The 11,940-nt window shown below is 38.3% G+C and overlaps 2 protein-coding genes across 2 annotated transcripts; one reads left to right on the top strand and one right to left on the bottom strand.

Annotated features, from left to right (window-relative positions):
• Positions 1–2,303: 2,303 nt before the first annotated feature.
• On the bottom strand, positions 2,304–5,050 carry lsm11 (LSM11, U7 small nuclear RNA associated; the record flags this gene model as incomplete). The annotated part of the gene is made up of 4 exons (XM_083891597.1): positions 2,304–2,636; positions 3,648–3,731; positions 3,823–3,962; positions 4,606–5,050. 4 exons carry the CDS (start codon positions 5,048–5,050, stop codon positions 2,304–2,306), a joined length of 1,002 nt encoding a protein of 333 aa, XP_083747723.1.
• A 920-nt stretch (positions 5,051–5,970) lies between these two features.
• Positions 5,971–8,877, top strand: thg1l (tRNA-histidine guanylyltransferase 1-like; the record flags this gene model as incomplete). The annotated part of the gene is made up of 6 exons (XM_083891133.1): positions 5,971–6,083; positions 6,174–6,350; positions 6,434–6,603; positions 6,695–6,783; positions 7,950–8,057; positions 8,716–8,877. Exons 1-6 carry the CDS (start codon positions 5,980–5,982, stop codon positions 8,875–8,877), a joined length of 810 nt encoding a protein of 269 aa, XP_083747259.1. The 5' UTR covers positions 5,971–5,979.
• Between the last annotated feature and the right edge of the window lie 3,063 nt (positions 8,878–11,940).

Here is an 11,940-nt window from a genome sequence, read left to right as displayed (position 1 = left end):
TCAGTGTAGAGCTAAGTGATTGTGTAGCATCTTACTAGTTTGTATTCCAGCTAAGTTTCCCAGATTTGAAATGAGATGAACTTTTTGATTAACATCTATTACAAACTACTGCGCTTCAGTGAAAGCATAGTGGGACAAGTGCTTCACATTTATGTACATACTGCACTTTTATAATTGGCAATTAATATAGAACCATATTATGATAATAGTATGATAACATTGCAGCCGTTAAGATTTGTGTAGTTCCTAACTGCAATTATGAATAGATAACGATTAATTATTGCAGCAGCAACTGTAAATGTAAAACCGAGACAATTATTGAATATGTTTACCGAGCTCCAAACCCATAGGTTTTCAGTCACTGCTGTGCTGGTGTGACTTGATTAACTTGATCTAGTGACCAGACACTAGATCAAGTAAAACCACAGGGAGATTCCAGCGTGTAACAGCAAACAAGTGAACAGAAGAAGAAGAAGCAGCTCGGGAATAAGGTCAGCTGCACTGGCTCAGTAAAACATATTTAGAAATCTAATCTGTAATTTTATTTTTTCATACAACAAATATTAGTTTATCTGAAAATACTTTGTTGCTGCTTAAATATTTATATAAGTCGAGTGAAAGTAGGGATGGAACTAGAGCTGCAGGGTGTGGCAATAAAAGACAGACTGTGACTATTGGAACAACTTGTCATTCTTCATTTTCATGCAAACAAATATCAGTATCATAAAGCTTTGACATTTTCTCATAAGAGTTTTTGATTTTTTTTAGCACTGCAGAATTTCATGATAGTGGTGTTCTGACACATATTGTATCTTTATTAAAATACTGCAGTGTCTTTTGACTTGTATACTGCACTTATTATTGCAGTTTGGATTGTTTTGCGATTAAAGAGCCCAGTGTGTATGTTTTTGGTGAAATTATTTTCCTTTTGACAAATTAACAATAAAATAATTAAACTTAACTAAAACTGATTGTACAATAACCTGACTGTATGAATTGCTGTTTTTCCCCAAGATAGTCACATTTTACACACTATACCTTATAGTGTATACTATATACTATACCTCTGTGATGAATTTGCATAATTGCAAATGTGTAAAATTGTCAATATTTCACATAAAGTGAATGCTGTGTCACCAACATACAGTCCTAGGGATTTATCCAAGACGGCTTCTTTCCACTCATTCCAAGACATCATGATTTATAATCATATCATTCATGATTCTTGTTACTCTTCTAAAGAAATATTAATTTTTGTCAAAAAAATGTCCAGTGATTTCATTGTGTTTTTAAAGTATATATTTCATCATTATCTGAACAATCTTGTGAATCACAATTACTTTGGTCAGGATAATCATAAAGACATTTTGATATCGTCCCATGTCTAAACATAAGACAGTATCAAGGTTTGTCAGAACACGCTGGTGTGACAAACACAACTATAGCACAACTTGCATTTAACAATTGACCCCATTCTAACTCTCTGGAGAGTGCTGGTAAATGGGCTATACTAATAATATGCTCATACATTATATGAAAAGGATATAGATGAGCAGCAGTTCATCTACTGATAGAGTTTGTCCTATTTATCGCTTGAAATATATGAAAGGGTCAAATAAACTCTCTTGATGTCAAATGAAGAAAAACTAAAATAACACCCAAAAACTCTTGATGCAAGACCGAGAACATCATCTCCACATACACTCATTCTGTGTTGCTCATCGTCCAAAAGTAACCACTGCCATTTAACAAAAAAAAAAAAACATCTTTACAACTTCCACGAGATGCAGTAAATTGTGCTTTTATGGGTAATGTGCCCATGAAAGAGTAAAAGCAATCTGAGACGTCAAGACAAATGACAGCTTTTGAGTGCCATCTGTAATCTCTAGCTTCACAAACTCAATTATTCATAATGCATTTATGAAGTCCGCTGAGACTGTGCTGTCATTCCTGTTCAAACTAACACAGAAAAGCAACAGAAAGGGACAGCCTCTCTCAAACAATGTCCCTGCAGATGGCAATAATGTCTTTATGCTGCCACCTGCTGGCTAATAACAAAGACATACTGCAGTAGATGAACAAACAAGAAAGGTAAGGCAAGAGATGATAATAATTACAACTGAGAAGCTTTGTCTTTATTTCTCTCAATTACTCTGGTGAGTCGAGAAAAATCTCCATATCAATATGATACAATTTTAACCCTTGATTCTTCTGAATCTCACGTCATCTTTACATATTTATTACTACTGATCAGTTTTAAACAAAAAATGAAATAATGGAGTGTTTTGTCCAGGAGACAAAAATCAGAGAGGCTGTGGGTTAACTAGGAGAACACTCTCTCCTCTGATGAACAGCTGGTTGATGTGACGAGTATGAACCTTTCCATATTTCTGCGAGACTTTCTCTTGACGGACTCCAGAGGCTTTTAATAGGGCTTTGCCTTTATCCTGTTTATCCTGTTTGGTTTTACCACCATCTGACAGCACGGACTCAGGCCTGCCGTCTCGTCTCCTATGAGCAGGTGGAGGAGTGTCGGGGTTTGCACACTGATGCTCGCTGGCTTGTTCCTGTGATTTATGCGTCTTTGCTGGCTCGTCACCTCCTGAGCTTTCCTTCAGGTTTAGCTTCTCAAAGAGCTGTATAAAAAATAATTAATTACAATAACATAGTTGGACATCCATTTGTTAATGCAGAGTAATACAGCTATCTACCTACACATGAGGGATTCATATGTACCTCATCACACTGTCGTCAGCTTCATTGTTTTTTACTGTTCTCTTTTATGAAGCCACATAAGAGCTGTATTTAAATGATAGTTATTTTTCAGTGTGGTATTTATGGTTGTAGCTATTGTCACAAGGTCAGCACTGACTTTGCAACATGTGCCACTGTTGCCGAGAACCAACCTGGGGCACTCTCCCTGAAAACTGAAAATCTATGCCAGCTTAAGTCTGTTTAAGAACACTTGTGTCACAATTACACTGCCTATTCTGACTGAAAAATGAAATTTGTGTTTCTTTGTAAACAGCTCACAAAGTGCACCATAGTCCAAAGGAAAAATCTACAATTTTATATTATGGCACACAGGAGTTGAGGATTCACACCTTCCTCCACCAGTTAATCCAAATATGTTGTTTTGTGACTTCGGTGTTTGAAATCCTTTGTTTGGATTTACCTCGCCTAAACTTACTAAATGAGGCAGTAGTAGCTGGCAGCTCCTGCGACCCTGTGATCTAAAAACAATGATTTTCTCTATGGAATTTGGTATGGGAGAGTGGGTGGTTTGCAAAACCCAGTTTCCAGCCAGTTTTCCTGCTTGTAGACTTTCCTGTCAAGTGGTTAAAATAAAGTGTGTTTCTTTGTGTACCTGCTGACAGCCATGTTTTCAGTCAGAGCAAGCATCTGGATCAGCAGTGCTGACTTTGTGTCTACATGTCATACAACTACACCTGAACCAACCCTTTAAGACAAAACTGAAAGTTCTCACTAGGAACATACATATATATATATATATATATATAAACATACATTTATTTATTTAATTTTTTTTTAACTGAAAATCCCTTTTAAATATTGCTGCATGGAGTCGTGGAAAAAACAAAATACATAATAAGGATTGTGAGAAACCTGTGAAAACGAGCACATACCCGTGAAATAGTGAGAGCTTTCTCGTGGTACAAAGCCTCTCCAAGCAGAGGCTCCCTGTACGTCTCATCAACATCTACCAAAGCCTGAAAAAAATGAAAAAAATCAATTTTTGACATTGTTTGTTGTGTGTGATTTCAGATTCAATACAAAATTAGTGGGAGGGAAAGCACTCACCATGTTCCAGAACTTATCAAAGGCCACAACAAATCCAGAGCACACTCCCCTCAGTCCTTTAAAGGTCCTGATGTGAACTTTGACCCTTATCCTCTCCTCAACGCATCGGTGCAGCTCCCCCAGTGGACTGCCTTTACACACTGAAGACACAGGTTAGACATGTGTTTAATAAATCATAGACGCAGTTCCTCTGAAACACATGAACAAGATTTCTTCTGAACAGAGAAGAAAAAAAGCACAGAAATATTAAATTATGGATGTAAAAGATCACAAAGTCGTGTAATATGTCATGCCTTCTTGGCTTCAAGATTTTGATTTAGGGTAGTTATTGAGCAGGCCTTTTTCATGACAGACATTGTATTGCGAGTGCAGAAGAAGCACTAGTGTGAGCAATCAGAGAAGTTAAGTGTTATATTGTTGCTTCCTCATTTTCAGGGTGAATGTCTTTGAAACAATGTCCCTACTATTACAACTGAACAGGGCCATCATCAGTACTTTATCAGTAAAATATGTGCTTAAACATTTTAGAGTGCATGTTAAAAGCACAGTAGTACTGAGGTAGTAATAATAGTAGCAACGGTAGTAGTAGTAACAACAGTAGTTGAGGTCATAGGATTAGGAACAGTGGTACTCTGGCTGTAGTAGTGGTGGTAGTGGGTAATAGTAGTAGTAGTAGTAGTATTGTTATAGCTGTTGTTGTTGCAGTAGTAGTTGAGGTAGTAATAGGAGTAGGAACATTTGTACAGTAGTAGTAGTAGTAGTAGTATTTGAGGTTGAACCTACAGGGCATCCTTGTCAGGACGTTTTTCTGGGGCTTCTGTCTCCTCCTGCTGCCCCGTGGTGCTCTACTGCTTCCCCCCTCCTCTTCCTCCGGCAGCGGGTTGTTCACCATGAGCCTCCTCAGCCTCTCGATGCGGTCCGGGTCCGCCATCCCTTTCATCGCTTTCAGCCGCTTCTTCTCCACATTCTCCGGCTTGGCTCTGCCCCGACCGCCCTTCAGGAAGCTCTCGTACGCAGCCACATTATTGAAACATTTGACGTTTGGGAAAGGAACTGATACAGACGGTGAGTACAAGGCCAGCAGAGGGTCAAAGTTATCAGAGCAGACGTCGATTTTATCTGCGCCATCGTCTCCGGCTCTACTACCAGCCGGCAGTTCATGCTCGGACGCTGTTGGTGTTGTTTCTTTTTTGTCAGACTTTGCTGTTTCTCTTTCCCTCTCCTCCATGTTTGAAACAGCCACAGACTTGCACACAGTCGAGCAAAGAATCCTGGGAAATTCGGGGTCGAGTGAGATGTCTCACTCTGCACCTGTCAGACGACGCTAAACATAACATACAAGACCAGAACTTATCTGTTTACCGATACATTTTATGAGCACGTATGTGCTTATTTATATGTGCGCATGTCTGTGTTGATAGTGAGTCTTAAAGTTGAACGAAATCACCAGGAAATAGTTTTACCTGTTAGGTAAACTCAGGGAGGTGCGTTTCTTTTTCATACACGATCTTTGTCAACTGTACTTTCGCCCTTTCGCTACAAGATGGTGCTATAACACAGTAGCCTGTTTGGCTTAAATAAATGATTGCTTTTTGTAATCTACAAAAATGCGTATATTGCAGCGCAACATTAAAAATAAAATATCATACTGTTCACGAGCGTAACACTGTATTACTCAGTCGTTTTTTTTCTGGTTGTTAATTTAATACATGTCCATGTACTGTACCGTACTGTACTCCGGAACCTTGTCGGGTTTTTTTGCAGTTCCGCTACGAAGGTTTTTGTTGACGGACTGTGGTCAGGTCACGTGTGGCTAATGGACTAAACATCACCATTGTGGAATAATATTTAAAGATAAACTTTTCTTATTAACACACTGAATCAAATGCTGGAATGTGTGTTTATATAAGCGCATGAAGTTCATTGTTTTAAATCTCAGTGTAAGTATTAACAGTACTTATTCCGTAATGACACTGTGTGTGATGAGACTGATTTGAAATACTATTTGGTGTTAATGTGACGTTGTTTCGAATTATAATATCGCTTTCATTCCTCACCAGGAGCTTCCTGATGCTGTTGGGAAAGACTTGGATATATGTTGGACGTGCCAGGTCTTGTGTTGTCACCACCTTGGCTCGTCTTTTTGTCTCCAGCAACATGGCAAAGAGCAAGTTTGAGTATGTCCGCAACTTTGAGACAGATGACACATGTCTGAAAAATTGCTACATAGTTGTGAGACTGGATGGACGAAATTTCCACAGGTGAGTGTCCTATTTCAAGGTGCGCGCGCGCACACACACACACACACACACCGGGACAATCAGTAGATTGACGCACAATTTACAATTTAGGTTTACAGAGCAGCACAAGTTTACAAAGCCCAATGATAATAGAGCTTTGGGCTTGATGAGCAGGAGTGCGCACTCTGTTATGGAGGAACTCGATGATATTGCCATTGCTTATGGTCAAAGCGATGAATTCAGCTTCGTTTTCAAGAGGACCTCAACATGGTTTAAGAGGAGAGCCAGGTAGGAGAAATGTAACGTCACACTCTTATGCATCCCCCAGACATATAGTTGTATTTTTCTCTGACTGCTTTTTTTTCTTGCAGTAAACTCATGACCCATGTGGCCTCCCAGTTCTCCTCCTCATATGTGTTTTACTGGAAGGAGTTCTTTGGGGATCAGCCCCTGCTGTATCCTCCAAGCTTTGACGGACGTGTGGTCCTGTATCCGACCAACCGCAACCTGAAAGATTACCTCAGCTGGAGGCAAGCAGACTGTGAGTATATACTGTGCCCTAAATGAGTGACAGACGGCACATTCGATGGGGGCAACATTTCAGACTGTATTCATGTTTTTCTCTCTTGCAGGTCACGTGAATAATTTGTACAACACAGTGTTTTGGACGTTAGTACAGAAGGGAGGACTCACCACAGCTCAGGCAGAGGATCGCTTAAAGGTGAGCATATCACACACTCTAAAATGTTGAGTTTATTGACACAAATCTGTGTTTCTTAAAATTTCCTCCTGCATGTAAAAATAAGTTCAATATACAATACCAGACTGCAGTGTTTATATTTATCCCTATAATAGAGAACAAACTTAAGATCTTGCACTATGCATATTTACAGGTTAATAACTAAAATGGGTTAAATCACATAACAAACACATGATACCGTCATTCAAATGTTTCCCAGAGTGCCAACATGATTTAAGCATTCAACCGTCGATGTTTTTCTCTAGACAAGATTCAGTATGTCAGCCAAAGTTATTGTTATCATTATTATTATTATTATTATTAGTAGTAGTAGTAGTTTAGTTTTTCCTTTGAGTCCTGCTCTTATAAAGCTGAGTCTATCCCTTGGACTCAGGGCTACAATGTGAGTGTAATCATTCACTTAATGGATAAAGTCTTTGTCTTGATGCTCCCAGGCATTTTTGTTGGTGTGATTTATTTTTTGGTTATCCCTTCTCATGACTAAGTAAGAACAAATATTACTGCTGGAATACATTCTCTCAATTTTTATTTCTACATCCTAATATTCAGAAAGATTTTGTGTCATTTTTCTTTAAGGTATTTATTTCAGTCGACGTGTGGATGAGCAGACCTGCAACTATCCCTTAAAAGTAGAATTAATGTTAACATCAGTTTGTGGTTCTGTTTTCTTCTCTTTTTACTCATGGTATAAGATACGAAGGAGTATTAGGGCCAGCCAAAAAAAAAAAATCTGTCCCCCCAAAAAAAAATCAGGCAAAAAAAATAATCCGGCACAAAAGAAAAGTCATGAAAAAAAAATCCAGCACAAAAAAAAAAAGACAGCTCCATGACAGCAGCCGGCCGGACGTGGAGTATGAAGGGACTGTGGAACTGGGACTGAGTCTCTTCAGCGTCCAAATACTTATAACCACACCGTGCTTATGAGCCAAAAGAGAGAGAATTTCCTTATTGTTATAGCTGTTTCTGAAGTACCTGTAGAGGGTCTGTAGAGGCAGCCATGGTCCTCGACTATAGTACTTTTCTAAATTAATTTATTTTTATGCCTGACCTTTTTTGTTTTTTTTCTTGTGTCTGACTTTTTTTAGTTTTTTCCCCTACTAACCCTTCGTATCTTTCTCTTCTTTCAGGGAACATTAGCTGCAGATAAAAATGAGATTCTGTTCTCAGAATTTGAGATCAACTACAACAATGAATCTGCCCTGCACAGGAAAGGCACAACACTTATCTGGGAAAAGGTGAGTCTGCAGTACAATTTTCTTTGCATAGGTTCCATTTAATACTCCTGCACTTTTGAAAATTTAAATATATATATATTAATATTGTCTCCTCACACTGTACCTTTAAAAAATTAGCACCTGCGTTTTGAAAAAAGCATAATGTTGATGACTTGATGTAGAGCAGGAAGATTAAACAAAAATAATAATAGACATAGCAACACACACAAACTTTGAAGATACACAAAATGATTACTACATTGTTTTAGCTTTTTCTGTTCTTTGATTTTCAGCTTCATAAATGTGAATATTTTCTGGTTTGTTTGCTCTATGCAACAAAGAAATCAATAAAACACAAGAGATTTGAGAACACCATCACTTCGAGGTTTGGGAAACACTGATCAACATTTGATGGACCAAACAGTGAATCAATGAATCAACAAAATAATATAATATATGTAATAATGAAAATAATTCAAGTTACTTGAATCTCAAGAAAGTTGTTTAAATGTTTCATCTGGGACAGGTTAACAAGTGATTGTTGTTGATTTCTTCATCTTTCACTTGGGAGGAAAAATCAATATTTAATAATCTATAATTTAGCAGGTATGTATGAACTGAACTTGTCAAAATGTCAAACCTTTAGTTGCTCTAATCCTGTTTCTCATTCTGTGTCCAGCGAGATGAAACTGTCACTAAATGCATAAAGTGTCCAAATGAAGAGGAGAAGGACGTGTCCGTGACTCGCAGCAGGAAGAGGGTGCAGGCTTATCACTGCGACATCATAGGAGAACAGTTCTGGGAGGAACACACAGACATTCTGGAGGACGACGGCTGCTAGCAGCTCGTCTCCTGCTGCAGGAGAACAACTCTGAATTTGAGTCCAGAATGGTTGAAGTGGACCAAAGTATTAGCAGTGACCCTGATGCATTCTTTAAAAAGAGCATTTTCAAAGACTGAATTTGATCATAGACTTTGTGCGATTGCTGTTTTTAGCTGGAAAATAACCCGAACCCTCTGCCACAATCTGTTCTTAGGAAGAGGACATTTTCTGCTTAAAGGTCCAGTAACATATTGGAAGGTGGAAATGGAGGTAATACTTAATAATATATGGCAACTATTTTGTAGTGGGGGAAGTAATATTGTGGTAATATAATCTTATTTCTAATGTAATCACCAACTAATTTGGTGATTGCTGTAGAATTTGAAGTGTATTTAGTACAGGAATAACAATAGGATGTTTAATTTCAACTTTATAAAATAGCAACTATCACTTTTGATTCGCAAACATTTTCATGTGAGGGTATTGCACTGCAAAGCTGCTTTACGCTACAGTGTTTGCCATTGACCCATTCACACACACTCACATAGTGCATCTATGCGCAGCTCTTTTCTTTATCACACATCTTTCATACCCACTCACACGCTCACAGCACAGCCGTCAGGAGTGTGAGTGTTAAGTGTCTTGTCCTAGGACACATCGACATGTAGGCTAGCGGAGCCATGAATAGTTAGCTCTGTCACCAAGTTACAGTATAAACTAGTTATCATTTTGGAAATAACATGGTTACACTGTTATTTTACCCCCTTGTTTACTAAACTGTTATCATTGATAACCAAGCTGGAACTGGCAGTAAAAATAAGATGACATTAGCACCGTAATATAACCTCCCTGTTACAAAACTATTACCATGTAGTTACTGTACTGAAATGTTACAAAACATTGAATATGCTACCCTGTAGTATATTTGGATAAGTGTTCATTTACTTTTAAAATGAGTATCATGTGGTTTTTGTAGACTTAGAATAAGCCTTCTATGTTTACATTAGACCAGGGCCTTGCTTTCGGGGGACATAGCTCAGTGACTGAGTGATACGTCTTGAAACTGGAAGGTTGTGTCCTTGGGCAAGACACTTAACCCCACGTTGCTCCCGACGGAGCAGCGAATGGGTGTGAATGGATGAATGGTAAAATGGTATTGTAAAGCAGCTTTGAGTGGCCATCAAGACTAGAAAAGGGCTGTATAAATACAGTTTTACTTAACACAGCCTGGATGGACAAACTAGGACGAGTGTGCATTTTGTATTTTGAAGCTGACTCTGTGAATGAAGAAGAGCAACATCCTCTCTCAGCAGTTTACCGTCTGTAATTGGCACAGACTTCTCTTAAACCAGGTCTTGTTCATCCTCTAAAGTAGTTGCCTTCTATAAATATATCCTTACTTGATATCATGAATGACATTAAGCACTTCATGTTACAGCATGTTTAACGTGATTTAACATGATTCCTGCCTTGATTGTCTGCATTTAATTAATCTCTGGCATGAGTGTTTGAATTTTAATGATGCAGTAAGCCTGCGTGTGTTCAGTATCTCTTACAGGATGTAGTGAAGATGATCATATCAGGGCAACAGCAGAGTAAAGCAGAAACCAATACCTTGGCACAAACAAGCGACCTTTTCTTGCAGCCACAACACCATTTAGAGATGTGAATGGATTCACTGGCCTGCACTGTCATCACGGCTAAGAATACCTCATACACCCCCATTCACTCTATCCTTCTGACATGTGCTGTGTGGCATATTTATCATCTCACTTATAGATGACTGGCTCAGTATGAATGGCTGCTGGGAGCTTGAAGTGTTACACGTATTTTGTTTCTGTAGTAGGCTCAGTTACTGGCAGGTATCAGAACTGTACTTTTGGGTCTGTGACCCCCTTAAATCCATAGCTACTGTATTTATGTAACCAGGACTGAACTCACTCATTGTTGTCATTTAGAATCATTCACATGTGGCTGTTTGTTTTAATACGGTCTATAATGACTTTATAAAAACGTCTGTCTTCTTGTTGACATAAATCAACGATGTGTTTAGATCGCTTCCTCTGGGCCACTGCCAAACTCAACACTTACTGTGACTCAACATATGGCTTTACAGCAGAGAAGAAATATTAGAAACCACGGCATGTGGCGAGTAGTGCAGTTATTTAAAGACGGCATGCGTTTACATGTCGGGCCTATAATTAAGCATACTGAGTCACTGGCTGGAAAACATAGGGCAAATCATTTGCACAACTTCACAGAATTGATCTTTGTTAGCTCATTTAAAACATTTCTACTTGGCTGTGAATCTGTATATGAAACCACACTCGCGTGTTGTTCAGACGGCATTAAAGGTAGAGAAAAAGAATATAAAAGTTTTATTCTCTCCCACTTATCTTGTGAGGTCTTAAGACCACTGGAGTCGGTCCCAGCTGACGAGTTGTTAAAACAATTACTATTTATTTCTATCATGTGTTTTCCTTTACTGAATCACTGCTATTGTCCAGTCTGCCCTGAACAACTAAAACAATAAAGATATTCAAGCCCTTATGTTTTGTTTTGCTTAATTTATTGCTAAGTAGAACCTCAACATTAGGGAAGTGGCATGATACATTGCTGGTAAGATGACCTTTGACACTTCAAAAATGTGGATAGTTATCCATCAAACTGTTCAGTCCAAACAACTTTGCTGCACAGTGATAGTGATAATTAATATATATTATTCTAAAAAATATCAGTTGATTTTAAGTAAATATTTAACTATATACTGGCACAATTTCTGAGCAAGTTTGGAATAATGTTTTTCTTTGTGACTGCAATGTGGAAAGAGCAATATCAGCATTAGGACACCACTGATAATTGTAGTTCTAGAATAAGATAAATAAAGCTTAAATAAATAAATGCTAAATGTGTGGGACCTGCCTTTCGCCCTATGTCAGCCCTATGTTAGCAGAATAATTAACTTATATAGTACATTTGAGGGCCCGTGGGTCAGGTTTGGCTTTGTGCATCATATGAGAATATGTCAAAGAACTCTTAAAAAATGTGGATTTTGAATTGTGATGAACTTCAAACTGTGGA

Source organism: Microchirus variegatus (assembly GCF_963457635.1).
Source record: "Microchirus variegatus genome assembly, chromosome: 6".
Classification (NCBI taxonomy): domain Eukaryota; kingdom Metazoa; phylum Chordata; class Actinopteri; order Pleuronectiformes; family Soleidae; genus Microchirus; species Microchirus variegatus.
The sequence above is the reverse complement of the archived record's forward strand: the minus strand, read 5'-3'. Positions and strand labels throughout refer to the sequence as shown.